Below are 14,861 nucleotides of genomic sequence, written 5' to 3' on the forward strand. Positions count from 1 at the left end.
CCGTAATTGTATAAAGGGGAGTGATCCTCGATACAATCACAGTATGCCCACCTCTTCAGTCACTACTACACCACTGCTTCTAAGTCATTATAACATGTCTAATGATCTAAAATTACAATTTAAATAAGCTTAAAGGGATAGTTCACCCAAAAATGAAAATTCTGTCATCATTGACTCACCCTCATGCCATCCCAGATGTGTGTGATTTTCTTTCTTCTGCTTAACACAAACGAATATTTTTAGAAGAATATTTCAGATATGTAGGTCCATTCAATGCAAGTGAATGGTGGCCAGAACATTGAAGCTGCAAAAAGCACATAAAGGGAGCATAAAAGTAAGACTCCGTTGGTTAAATCCATATCTTCAGAAGAGATATGATAAGTGTGGGTGAGTAACAGATCAATATTTAAGTCATTTTTTACTAAAAAAATCTCTTCCCATCCCAGAAGGTGGCGATATGCATGAAGAATGCAAATTTCCAAAAACAAATTATGAAGAATGTGAAAGTGGAGATTTCTATTAAAAAGGGCTTGAATATTGATCTGTTTCTCACCCACATCTATCATATCATTTCTGAAGACTTAACCACTGGAGTCGTATGGATTACTTTTATGCTGCCTTTATGAACTTTTTGAACCTACAAAGTTTTGGTCACCATTCACTTGCAATATAAGGACCTACAGAGCTGAAATATTCTTCTAAAAATCTTAATTTGTGTTCTGCAGATTAAAAAAAGTCATGCACTTCTGGGATGAGTTTTTGAGTGAACTATCCCTTTAAGTCATAACCAAGTAAATATTTAGTAACTGAAATGCATATTTTTTTTTTTTTTTTTTTGCTAGAAATGGAGCCATAATAAGTTGAAAAAAGGGGACATTCATAAACAAATTCTGCTTTCATTTGCTCCCATTATATGTCCTGTTTATTCATTCATCACCATCCAGTGAACCACACACAGAGGATTTTAAGCAGTAAAATAAAGGCTTAATTTGCTGCCTTCAAAAATGCAGGCATCTCAGTGGACAGGAAGTGACACAATTATTGGATGCAGACATGCCTTGATACCTTCCTACCTCCATATACAGCCTCCGAAATCAGCAAATTTCAGCTTTCGGAAATAGCCAATGTGTTCTACGGCAGTGGTTCTCAACCAGGGGGTCAGAACGCACTAGGGGGCCTCAGCACACTTCCAGGGGGGCCTCAAGATCTCTTAAAATTATTTAAAATATGATAGATTATTATTATTTTTATATAATTAGTATAATTCAATTTACTGAAAATGCTAAAAATATGTAATAACCCCCTTCAACAGCTTGCTTTTTATGAAGAATATACAGTTCATTTCTGGAATCACAAGTTTTAAGGAAATATCTTATAATATAAATATCTAATAGCCTACATGGGGGGCCATCGAATATTTTCTCCAACAATGGGGGGCCTTGGAGTCAAAAAGGTTGAGAACCACTGTTCTACACAACTGGAACATGGATCTACCAAATTAGGTTCCTAGTTGCTGTACTTTGTTGCCTAACCCTATGCCTAAAATCAGGGGCCTGGTTTGAATGCTGTTCCAGGCCTTACTCCTAACCCTTACACTAAGTCAAACCTGACTCAATGATTGGACGACTGAAATGTTGTTCGAGGCCCTAAAGGATATTGATGCAGGTAAAATGACTCAATTTTGTAAATCACTAAGCCACATGCTCAGGCCAAAACACTGAAAAATATAAGTTACGTTAACAACACCCTCATCTTCATCACACCCTTATTCCCACAAGATACAAAACTTAACTAACCCAAAAAACACAAACCGCACATTGAGAGAGTGTGTATGGACGAGCAGGGCAGCGCCTCTCTGTCATTGAATCACACACACACTCAGAGGGCTGTCATCAGAACCAGTTATTCCGGTTATATTAGACATCCTTAAAAGTGTTGTGAAGTTCTCTTCCAAAAAGATTAACCCTAAATGGTAAAACATACCGCAAAAAAAAAAAAAAAAAAAAAAAAAAAAAAATTAAAAGAAAATTGAACACAAATCTGACGGAGAAATACACGAACAATGTATTTATAGTAGAGCCTTTAAAATTACTCACCTAAATTCCAAATGATCATAACAGCAAGAATATAAGAAACTGTCTTCATCGTCATCCAGTTCAGTGTGGGACTTTTCACCTGAGCCCAGTTTATAAATTTGGATATCTCAAGGTGATGATCATTATTAAAATACAAAAACAGTGTCCCAGTCAAGCACTGGCTGTATTCCCAATGAAGTCCGTCATATGTCAATCCCAAAGGAGATGTAGGAGAAGAGGAGACTCCCATACGAAGAATTGGGCAAGAAAACCCAAAGCATCAAAACGACAAAGGTCACTCAGTGTTACGAATCAACATCTTAAATATGCCTGTTCGTTCATTTGGTATCCATAGAGCAAACGATATCAGTCAACAGGTGGTGTTTTCTCGATGCGCGCAAAAATCTCCAAGAGCGCACAAACGTGTTTAGTCCAGTTAAAAGTGTTTTCGTCTAATTTCAAGCCCTAAAAAAAAGTTTTTGCACGGTTCATCGGAAGTTTGTTTGAATTTGCTCTGAGAGAGGGAATTTCTTTGAAGACACCTGTTGGAAAAAGCTCTCCATTGCGCAGTCGCGCACATGTTGTTACGCGCACTGCTGAACTCAACTTTCCAGTTTTTAATCCGGGTGTTTCTTTCCAATCTTCTTATTCAATCTTGCTACTGATTTAATATTCTGTAATTGCTTAATCGTTGCGGATTTTCGTACATCTCCAATGACTGTTTGAGTTCAATGGAACAGCAGTATAGGGCTGTACTTTATACAATAATAGGCTACATATTACATTGCTATGATGTTTGAGTGACAAAATGTTTATTTTTAATAAAACAAGAAACAGCAGTAACTCTATAGTATACTGTGACTGTCTTTAGACGGTGAGTTCCTTTAACAGTAGCAACATATTAATATAATGCAAATAGAGGATTCTAGAATCAAAGAAGGTCCTGCTAGTTCAACTAAAATTCCTACTGGATATAGAGTACATGTAGATCACATATTTGATTAATTATGTTAGTGGGGTCATATCTCTGGAATTAGTATGAAATGGTTAAATGATTGTTCTTTATCTTGAATCTAATCTGAACTGCTATTTATCTGGTTGCATTCTTTGCCTAAAGGTAAGGGAGCACCAAAACTTTAAACCTGTTCTCCCTCCTGAAAACAGTTAAAGCCTCAGGCACATTTAATGTGCTCAATGGAAGAGTGTTCCAGAAGAGGGGTTGTGCTGAAAAAGGCAGTTAGCCTATATGCATTATATAAATATATATATATATATATATATATATATATATATATATATATATATATATATATTATACAATGCATCTGGAAAGTATTCACAGCGCTTCACTTTTTCCACATTTTGTTGTTACAGCCTTATTCCAAAATGGATTAAATTCATTATTTTCCTCAATATTCTACAAACAATACCCCATAATGACAACATGAAAGAAGTTTGTTTGAAATCTTTGCAAATTTATTAAAAATAAAAAACAAACAAAATCACATCTACATAAGTATTCACAGCCTTTGCCATGACACTCAAAATTGAGCTCAGGTGCATCCTGTTTCCACTGATCATCCTTGAGATGTTTCTACAACTTGATTGGAGTCCACCTGTGGTAAATTCAGTTGATTGGACATGATTTGGAAAGGCACACACCTGTCTATATAAGGTCCCACAGTTAACAGTGCATGTCAGAGCACAAACCAAGCCATGAAGTCCAAGGAATTGTCTGTAGACCTCCGAGACAGGATTGTATCGAGGCACAGATCTGGGGAAGGGTACAGAAAAATGTCTGCAGCGTTGAAGGTCCCAATGAGCACAGTGGCCTCCATCATCCGTAAATGGAAGAAGTTTGGAACCACCAGGACTCTTCCTAGAGCTGGCCCCCAGGCCAAACTGAGCGATCGGGGGAGAAGGGCCTTAGTCAGGGAGGTGACCAAGAACCTGATGGTCACTCTGGCAGAGCTCCAGCATTTCTCTGTGGAGAGAGGAGAACCTTCCAGAAAAACAACCATCTCTGCAGCACTCCACCAATCAGGCCTGTATGGTAGAGTGGCCAGATGGAAGCCACTCCTCAGTAAAAGGCACATGACAGCCCGCCTGGAGTTTGCCAAAAGGCACCTGAAGGACTCTCAGACCATGAGAAACAAAGATTGAACTCTTTGGCCTGAATGGAAAGTGTCATGCCTGGAGGAAACCAGGCACCGCTCATCACCTGGCCAATACCATCCCCACAGTGAAGCATGGTGGTGGCAGCATCATGCTGTGGGGATGTTTTTCAGTGGCAGGAACTGGGAGACCAGTCAGGATCGAGGGAAAGATGAATGCAGCAATGTGCAGAGACATCCTTGATGAAAACCTGCTCCAGAGCGCTCTGGACCTCAGACTGAGGCGAAGGTTCATCTTCCAACAGGACAACAATCCTAAGCACACAGCCAAGATAACAAAGGAGTGGCTCCGGGACAACTCCGTGAATGTCCTTGAGTGGCCCAGCCAGAGCCCAGACTTGAACCCGATTGAACATCTCTGGAGAGATCGGAAAATGGCTATAAACCGACGCTCCCCATCCAACCTGATGGAGCTTGAGAGGTCCTGCAAAGAAGAATGGGAGAAACTGCCCAAAAATAGGTGTGCCAAGCTTGTAGCATCGTACTTGAGGCTGTATTTGGTGCCAAAGGTTTAATAAAACTAGTTCACTTTTTAAGAAGCCTATGTAGGTGGTCACGGTTAACAATGTATAATGACTAGGGGAATGATGCCACCTAGAGGATGTTTCAAATACAGTATAATGCATAGTTTTTTGTTTCAACAACACCAGTGGTTCTAAAAATAAAATAAAAATTGCTATGCCCGCCCCCCCCCCCATTGTTATTTTCTCTATACTTTGTTAAAAAAATAAAGCATTTCAATTATATAACTCTTAAAATGTCCATAAGAATAGAGAGAACAGTATAAAGAACATATAGAAATTAAATTAATAAAAGAGTGATACTGCTTTGAGCAATGTTAAAGGAATAGCTCACCAAAAAATAAAATTTCTGTCATCATTACTCCACCCTCGAGTCATTCCAAACCAATAAGCTTTGACTTTTTTCATCCGTGGAACACAGGATTGAGGGATGTGAAAGGGTTGTGAATTTGTGACTGACAGTTACTTACAGTTAAGCTCCAAATGCACACATTAAAGCACCATAAATTGCATATCACCCATGAGCTATATTTCATCCGAAGCATTCGATCCCAGATGTGTATGACTTTTTTCTTCTGCTGAACACAAATTAAGATTTTTAGAAGAATATTTCAGCTCTGTAGGTCCTCACAATGCAAGTGAATGGTGACCGAAATGTTGTAGCTCCAACAAGCACATAAAGGCAGCATAAAAGTAATCCACACGACTTCAGTGGTTATATCCATATCTTCTGAAGCGGTATGATAGGTGTGGTTGAGAAAAAGATCAATATTTGAGTCCCTTTTTACTATAAATTCTTCTCCCTGCTCAGTAGGTGGCGATATGCACAAAGAATACGAATTGCCAAAAACAAAAGAACGATGTGAAAGTGGGGATTGGTCGTAAAAAATGACTTTAATATTGATCTGTTTCACACCAACACTTATCATATCGCTTCTGAAGAAATGGATTTAACCACTGGAGTCGTAAGGATTACTTTTATGTTGCTTTTTAGACCTTTAGAATTTTGGTACCTATTCACTTGAATTGTGAGGACCAACAAAGCGGAGAAATTTTTCAAAAAAATCTTTGTGTTCAGCAGAAGAAAAAAGGTCATACACATCTGGGATGGCATGAGGGTGATTAAATGATGAGAGGATTTTCATTTTGGGTGAACTATCCCTTTAATTCACTGAAAAGCTCTCATTCTTTAACCATGTTTAATTTAAATCCTACATGTAATGCAAGCAATTATGTTTAAACTTGACCTGTTGCACTTAAATATTTTTGCTACTGTTTTTTTTTTTTTTAGCCTCCAATGTACACATTGTTTGGAATATGTAGAATAATGTTCTTTTTCCTATTAAAATACAGGAATAACATTTGGCCATCTCATCTTGTTAATCAAATAAATAAATAATCGACAGATTATATGACTTGATTACTAATGTATTAATATGACTTTGCCACGTTTTGTTTAGGTTCTTTAAAAAAAGCTCTGAGGTCCTACTTTTTGCCAAGACATTGAAGTCAAAGCTTGAGACTATTTCTAAGATGTTGCATACATACAGTATGGGCCTTGATCAATCGATTAACTGTTCTGTAATTGGATGTCTTTTGCATGCTTTTACATATCATAATTTTGACATGAGCTCATTAAAGTTGAGTCAGTAAAATATACTTGCACAAATAGGTTTACTAAAATGAATACAGGTTTCTGTGGTATAAAGGAAAGGTCTGTTAACTGATATTTGTGAAAATGTTTGGATGTTTTTAAATTAAATCATCACCTAAATAGACAAAACCCTCATTTATGCCACAGAAAAACAGCAATTGATCAAATAAGACCAGACAGGGTTGTGGAATATACTCTGTAATACAATATTCATCTGTATTGATACATAAACAACAACAAAAAATAATGATAGAGTCTGCAAAAGGGAAGCTGTCATTTGTCCAAGTGTTCAAAATTGTTTTCAACAAAAACATCTTCACTCCAAACCTTTGCATAAAGCATCTCATATCCAACAGAGACATCATCAAGCTAAAAAAAAAAAAAAAAAAAAATCTGATAATTTAAAACAATTGCCAAAAGGACAAGATAGCATCAAGCAGTCGTATCCCTCTATGCTGTATTTCGCTCACTGGAATCAGACTGGTTTAGTACATCTTGGAGTTCTTCCTGTTTGCTAGATGATTGGTCCTTTGAGTCCGCTCTCTTTTCTGAGATTAGATGGCCTGAGTCAGAGTCTTGATCAGAGTCTTCCTCTTCCTCATCATTGCCCTGTCCAATCTTGCCCACTGGTACAGCTCCCTTCCTCTGAGGCAGAACAGTAAAGAAAGCTTCCTGCCAGTCTCGTTTCTCCAGGAATGCCAGAATGATCTCAAAAACTAGAAGCATACAAGCAAAATGACCTCATAGCTTAAATTTTTACAGAAAAATTAGGCTTAATCAGTATCCTTCAGAAGTACCTTTTTTAATATATATCTATTGATTGAATGCGAGAAAGCATATACAGCAGGGCATCTCACCATGATTGACAGCCAGCACCTTACGGCTATTCATCTTGACAAAACTGCCCAGTGGAAGCTGAGCATGGGCAATGCCAAGCTCTTTGGCACGATCAAATGAGATTCCCTGTAATAAAGCATTTAAATTAACCAAAAAAAAATAGCTTTGGGAAGATATTAATGACCCCTATATAAAAATAAAGAAGATGATGAACCAAGTTGGCTTTTCTTCAATTATTCATTTCCATTCACTTATGAAGAGTTCTTAATTTCTAAAAATGTCAAACCTAAAAGCTAAATTTCTCCTTTAGGTCTAATCCTAACAAGCCACTCACCTTATGGTGGTTGTGATCCACCAGGCCTCCAATCACATAGGCTTTGGCCTCATCCAGTTCTTGAAGCACATTTGGTGAATCAGAGGTGAGGTAGACTAGGTCCTCCTTGCTCATGATTTCATGAAATGGGTCGGGCTTGAAATGGACATCCTACATCACATTTATTGGGGGGAGGGTATATTAAGGTCCTTGCTTTGTGTGTATGATGGGAATGGTTACAGATTCACAGCACAAGGTTGATTTATTCATGGTTAGTATTTGTGGTTTTCATCTGTTGTTGGATGGTGTTGTTATGTGAAAACCATCTGGCTATATTTACAGATTTAGAGTGATTAAAAAGCAGTTATGTAGTCACCACAAGGTACCATGTCTACTTCACAGCAAGTCAAAAATTTACGGACAATAACAGATTAGGTCAATGTTCAAAACATCAACCTAAAATTAATTGACAAACAGCACCTAGCAACAGTACTGTGCAATTACATGTTAATATGGGCCTCAAAAACAATCAAAACATAACTATTTAATACATGTATTCTTATTTATCAGTGTCATTTCAGATCTTACTGTACCTTCCAGTTCACCCAGCCTTTGTTAATTTCATCCATGATTTGCTTTAACTGTCCACCATGACTTGTGAGGTAAAACTGTTAAAAAAAAGCACAAAAAAAGTTGCTTGCAAAGAACTTCACATAGTGAAGCGAAGTTGTGTTATTTTCATTGATACTCTAGGTTGTGTAAACACTTGCCTGTACAGGATGTAGAGTTCGTCTGTTCTCAGCATAGCACCTTTGAATCTGCTTGTGAAGTTTCTTTACATCCTACAGAGCATGAAATAAAAATGCAAGCTTGAGTCAGTCAGTACATTTAAATGCACTTTAAAAGTTCGATTTCAGTTGAACTAAAACAATAATTCGTCTTTTGAAAATGTCATGTAAACGCTTCTAATCAAGCTAAAATCATACCAGTCCGATTTCTGTGAAGTCAGACTAACAGACCTACATTAAGCGATTGTAGCTCAGCATCATCCAACATGTATACAAAATAAATGGATCGCAATTAGCCTCGGCATTGCGCTCATGATCTAAAAGACAGATGTAATGGTGACGTACAGTGCTGGGTAGATTACTTCTAATTTGTCATTTAGAAATTACATTACTAAAATTGCAATCAGTAACGTAATCTCATGGATTATATTTTTGGGTTAATTACATTTGTATTACCACTGAACTAATTTATCATGTTTGTTAGATTTGATGTCACATGCATTTGAGTAGGATAATCTACAGTATACCATTTTGCCCTAATATTGCTTAAATATAAGACATATAAGAACATATAAGAAAACTAAATTAATGAATCAAAATGAGAATTTATATGATCCTTTGTGTTTTACTCACTATTTGTTTTAAGCACTTTTTTTTTTATTTTATTTGCATGGAGTAAAAATAAGTTGCAACCCCTGTGATGCTGACAGAGCTCTAGGCCATCCATCAATGACATACACAAATATGTTTCTCAAATATGACAGACTCTGCATTTATGTGTGGATAACATTGTGAATATGAAATGATGTGTATTTGTGCATTTTGATGCATTTGATCGACAAGACCCTTCCAAAGTAATAACACATGGTTATATGACACACAGAGTGATAATTCAAATAATAAATACAGAATAATGTGTTCGTCAGGAGTTGGTTTACTAAGCAATGTAAAGTTGAGAAAACATGCAAGCCAACCTCCAAATGCTTCTTTAGATTTTATGTGGAATCGTTTGTAGTGGATATGATATTAAGTTTTGGAAGGCAGAGTTAACATTGCACAGTAATGTTTATGCCCTGTGTCTCCTTAAAAGTAAAACAATTTTTATAAATCTAGTGGTCAAATCTAGTGGCCTTATATGCAATCATGTAATCTATAACAATGTAATTGTAATCTGATTACAAATATTTTAAAATATAATTGAATCTAAGTACTTAATTTTGCAATCAAATATACAATATCCAGATTACATGTAATCTGTTAATACACAGCACTTGTGATGTCTATTGCCGACACTCCCTCAGCTGACCTCCTAACTTATATCCTCCTATACTTGGACAGACAGAAAAAGACTGTAGATCGACTACGGAAAAACTGGCTGTAGCTCTATTGCAACTGCTCATGTAATTGTTCTGAGTGACTGAACTAGGCTGAATGGTGAAATGTCCTCAAAGTGCTTCCCATGTTCATTTGCATTTTACGAAAATGTCCCATGTGTTTGCTTGACTTTTTACACATTGTTACAGATGTTGTAAAGAAGTGGACCTTGAGCATCATGAGGTTATCAAAACTGCAGTCTATGACCAGTCTGAGAGAGCTGGGCTCTGCTGATCTGCGCAGACGCTTCTTTCCTGACCACTCCGCTCCATCATCAGCCTGCGTTTGTCTCTCAAGTTTCCTCTGCTGTTTTCTCTCCTTACGCTTTTGTCTGCAGAACCATAGAAAAAAAATCACATTCAATTCAAACAGCACTGTGACAAGGCACGGCAGTCAACGCTCATTTGAAATAAAAATTTGTGTTGTTAATTAGGGTCACCTTCAAATTTCTTGTTGCCAATTGGATGTAAACAATGAACAAAATTTAAAGCTGAAGTGTGGAATTTCTGTGCCAACAAACGGAGTTGCAAAAGTAAACATTAAAGAAACAGATAGTCCCGCCTTTAACTCACACCATTGGTTCAGTCAATGTTGCTGTGTCACTTTGGATAGGCCGTGGATTTCCGAAACATAGGATGGCAGGGGAAGATTAATTCATATCTATGAGGAAAGTGCTACCTGGTCGTTGAAATATTTAGGGTTAGGTTTAGGGGTAGGGTTGGGTCGTTCCAATGACCAATCAGGTATTGCTTACCTCATGAATATAAATAACTCTTCCCCTACATTTCAGAAATTTGCAGCTGCCCAAACAAAACAGCCATTTTTATAGTGTCACAGAGACCGTGTTTACAGTTTGTGCTTACTTGCGAAGTTCTCTCTGTTCCTCCCACTGTTGGTTCTTGAGAAGTCTCTTTCTTTGCCTTTTAGACAGAGTTTCCCCTTCTCCAGTCTGTACCTTTTCATTTTCATGCTTTGTAGATTCATGGCTGCTCTCCTGCACTGCAGGTATACTGGCCATATCAGTGGCCATTTAATCTAAAGATCCTAGAGTGTCAAGACAGATAAAAAGAATGTTGAGGCTGGTTGGGTTGTTTAAAGGCTTTGTTTGACACAAAAACTCTTTACTAAAGATGAATGGAAAAAATGAACAGGAAATACTTCCAATAACAACCCAGGTCGCTTAAAAAAAAATACAAATAAAAATAATTATATATATATATATATATATATATATATATATATATATATATATACTATATGGCCAAAAGTTTGTGAACACCATATGTGCTTGATGAACATTTGATTTCAAAACCTCAGGCATCAATTTCCCCCTTTGCTGTAATAACAGCTTCCACTCTTTTGGGAAGGCTTTCCACTATACTATATGTAGTAAATGGCTGCAGGGATTTGCTCTCATTCAGACACAAGGCTATCAGTGAGGTCAGGAACTGATGTTGGTCGATGGGGCCTGACTTACAGTTGCTGTTCCAGTTCACCCCAAAAGTGATCAGTGGGGTTCAGGTCTGGGCTTTGTGAAGGCCAGTCAATTTCTTCCATGCCAGACATAGTAAACCATTTCTTTATGGACCTCACTTTGTTCACAGGGGCATTGTCATGCTGGAACAGAAAAGGGCTATCCTCAAACAGTTGCCACAAATTTGGAAGCACACAAAGCCCAAGCCATTACATAAAGAAACATTAAGATTTTTCTTTACTGGATTTAATGGAGTAACCAAATTCATTAATTAGAACGGGGTGTCCACAAACTTTTGGCCATTTCAACAACGTTGGATAGTTTCAGAGACAAACTATGTAGAGGGCTGTCAAAAACAAATGAGCTGCCCATAGTGCATTTTTGGGCATCGATTGATCATTGGCACGTTCAAATGCTGCATTCAGCATTTCTGATCCAGGCATTTTCAAACTTTGACAGCATTTTTGGCATCATAACCACGCTTAACTCTTCGATTCTAACTTTGAAACCATTTTGGGCATTACAGGCGCATTAAACGGATAGTTCACCCAAAAAAATTAAAATTTGGTGAGATACAGATCAATATTAAATCCTTTTTTACTATAAATTCTCCTCCCTGCCCAATAGGTGGAGATATGCGTGAAAACAAAAGAAGATTGTGAAAGCGAAAGTGGAGATTGATAGTAAAAAAGGACTTAAATATTGATCTGTTACTCAACCACACCTATCATATCACTTCTGAAGACATGGATTTAACAACTGGAGTTGCAATTTTATGCTGCCTTTAATTTTGGAGCTTCAAAATTTTGGTACATATTCACTTGCATTGTGAGGACCTACAGAGCTGCTATTCTTCTAAATAAATCTTCGCTTGTGTTCAGCAGAAGAAAAAGTCATACACATCTGGGATGGGATGAGGGTGAGTAAATGATGAGAGAATTTTCGTTTTTGAGTGAACTATCCCTTTAAACGGTTCGATTCGAATTTCGACAGCAATTTTGACACCATATGATGCACAGAAATGCTGTCTAAAAAGACTGCACACTAGGTTTTAAAACGAAGACTTTATGTCAGCTCTCCTTGCATTATCATACGCTTTAACAGTTATTGTATTCTGTAACCGAGTTAATTCCCGCATAAATAACGCTTCGATTTTGTTAAATTGTTATTACTTAAAATTAATCTAGATTAACGTGAGGTACTGTAGCTACATCTCATCAATACGTTTACAAGCATCAGCCTGGTTTCAGAGTCTATTAAATATTCTGAAAAGCAGGGGAGACCTATAAAACATAAGTTGTCAAACCGAACATATAATAATTGCTACTTGTAAATGTACTTTTAAAAAAGAATACGAAAGAGTAAATTACCTCTAAAATGCTGTCTTTGCAATAGGGCTGTCATCTCATGTGCTATTATTTGCTGCGTCATTTTAAAGCGACTCGTTCAGTGTGCTGAACGCGAATCGGAACGTCCTGAACATATCGCCATGTTGGTGAGGGCAAAGTAACGTAATTTGAACCACGAGAAATTGATTTCGGTATTTTAACCAATTTGTACGTTTTAATTGGCGTGTTGAAACTGTCATATGGTGTGGGTCATCATATCACACATTCTATATTGTCTTCTGTAAAGGAATCACACTATCATTTACAATCAATTATTGTAGAAATAGTATCCAAAAACTTGCACAAATTTACTCCTTGTCCAACAAATTGAAATAAGCATCCAGGGGTACCAATTAACCAAGTGATAGTCTATTGACAGTCTATAGTCACTGTCTATTGTTAAGGAAACAATCTAAGCGAAATGCATAACAAAAATCAGAGTCAAATCTTAATTCAAAAGGTAGGCCTAATAGGTCTAGTTATTTGACAAATGCAAAACTTTATTTTCTGTGCAGTTATCTTAAATAGGCTACAATCTAATATGTTGACTGACTTTTCACACGTTGTGGCTTGCAAAATACTGTCTCAACATATGATTTAATGTCACACCACCATATTATGTTTCATGCACAGATGGCCTTATGTAACTTAAATATTCTACCCATAGCATATAAACTGCCACATGACATAAGCGCTTTTAATGTACCAATGACAAAAAAAGTTTTTAATAATGACACACACTATTTATATAAACAAAACTTCTTAAAATGAACTTTGAATGCACAGCTCACCTTTTGACCTTCTGTTATCACAGTGATGTGAACTATTCTGCCTGGTTGAGAAGACCTATACACTTTAGCTTCCCTTAAGTGTATAACATTTGACAATCAAAACTTACAGTATAGTGTATTTCACTATTTATTTTATTTTATTTTATTGTATTGTATTCAAGAGGGGACACAAAAGACCATGTCCTGGCAGTCGTTTTGTAGATATAGCCTACTACCTGCTAGATAATGTTGTGGTTTGCAAGACCACAAACATTGTTTTATTCTCAGCGGAATATCCTCTCAATAAGCATTCCTAAAAAATATTGATATGCATTGATAAAAAAAAAAAAAGTGGAGATTTTTTAAATGTACTGAATTAAAAAACAGATGTTAGTCTTAATTCAGAGCAATGCTGTCAGAGCAAGTCCCCTGAATAGTGTAACTGCTAATATGGAAGTTTACATACCCATTGCTGCATAAGAATGTGTGACAGCCTCTTAACTTGGATATCACCTTTCACATTAACACTTTGCAACACTCAATATTAGCATATGGATTTGCTACTTTCCATATGTTCACTCTGTCATACTGCCATAGACTTTGAAGAGATTACTTTCAATAGTTTCATATGGGGAACTTAATACTCTTCTGAGCTCCACAATGGAGGGTAAAAATACTTCTTATCACCAGCAGGCAAACAGGCAGTGTTGGCAAACAGTCATAGGACTAGGAGAGGTCTGTTGGAGTCATTCTTTTAATGCCATTGTGCTTAGTAAAAACAACTGATATGGACTTTAGTAAACACCCATCAACAACGCCCGCTGAAAAATTAGCCACAGGAGATTTATATCGAATATTTTCTATTTAGCTGTAATGCTTGGAAAAGTGCATATTTATTGTAAAAGCTGCATTTTCAAAAACACACAAAAATTAAGAAAGAACAAAATGGCAACAAAGCGTAGTGCAATTTCCACATTTTAATATCATGTTTCCTGTAACTGAAAGACAATCAGAATGTCTCTTTCTTTTGCAGTCCTTTTTGAATCTCAGTCTTTATCCTTTCTCAGATGCTATAGTACGTATTTTCACCCAATTTGTCGCCTACCCATATTCACACATACCTCTAACCCTTAATATATAACCTTGACCTAATTTCAATCTTATAAAAACATAATGTTCAACCCATTGCTCTTTCAGCAGTGTTACTTGTGGCAACCAAATTACAGGAACATTCTATTTTTCAATGTCATCTTTATGACATCATGACTCCTAATTACATCACTAGGAGCTTTAGAATCATCTTTTGCACAGAACATACAAAATCAACATAAAGCACAGACCAAACAAAAAATGTTCACATATTTACACTGATGTGATTTTGCATTTCACACATTTGATGTTGTTTTTCTAAAAAAATACTTTTAGAAAACTTAGTCTTTTCTCAGAATGTAATCCTCTGAATGGGGTAATCTGATTAAACGGAAGACAACAGC

General features: G+C 36.7%; 2 protein-coding genes across 4 annotated transcripts in view; both read right to left on the reverse strand.

Annotated features, from left to right (window-relative positions):
* LOC127413090 (nectin-4-like) overlaps positions 1 to 2,586 on the reverse strand; it is a 28,646-nt gene extending 26,060 nt beyond the window's left edge. Inside the window, exon 1 of one of the 2 annotated variants that reach the window (XM_051649960.1) lies at positions 2,097 to 2,586. In XM_051649960.1, the coding sequence (XP_051505920.1) occupies positions 2,097 to 2,325 (229 nt within the window). In that variant the 5' untranslated portion in view covers positions 2,326 to 2,586. The remainder of the gene's footprint in view (positions 1 to 2,096) is intronic. The other variant, XM_051649951.1, reaches the window with a different exon arrangement.
* Positions 2,587 to 5,729: 3,143 nt separating this feature from the next.
* trmt10a (tRNA methyltransferase 10A) lies at positions 5,730 to 12,653 on the reverse strand. 2 transcript variants are annotated; one of them, XM_051650054.1, is made up of 9 exons: positions 12,581 to 12,653; positions 11,214 to 11,353; positions 10,600 to 10,780; positions 9,905 to 10,067; positions 8,345 to 8,416; positions 8,168 to 8,242; positions 7,596 to 7,745; positions 7,282 to 7,387; positions 5,730 to 7,140 (listed from the first exon to the last, which is right to left on the reverse strand). In XM_051650054.1, exons 3-9 carry the CDS (start codon positions 10,764 to 10,766, stop codon positions 6,875 to 6,877), a joined length of 999 nt encoding a protein of 332 aa, XP_051506014.1. In that variant the 5' UTR covers positions 10,767 to 10,780; positions 11,214 to 11,353; positions 12,581 to 12,653; the 3' UTR covers positions 5,730 to 6,874. The 2 variants fall into 2 exon arrangements, with proteins under 2 accessions (XP_051506014.1, XP_051506017.1); XM_051650057.1 differs by lacking the exon at positions 11,214 to 11,353 and having other exon boundaries at positions 5,734 to 7,140.
* Between the last annotated feature and the right edge of the window lie 2,208 nt (positions 12,654 to 14,861).

This window comes from Myxocyprinus asiaticus, chromosome 2, assembly GCF_019703515.2.
Source record: "Myxocyprinus asiaticus isolate MX2 ecotype Aquarium Trade chromosome 2, UBuf_Myxa_2, whole genome shotgun sequence".
In the NCBI taxonomy this organism is placed as follows: domain Eukaryota; kingdom Metazoa; phylum Chordata; class Actinopteri; order Cypriniformes; family Catostomidae; genus Myxocyprinus; species Myxocyprinus asiaticus.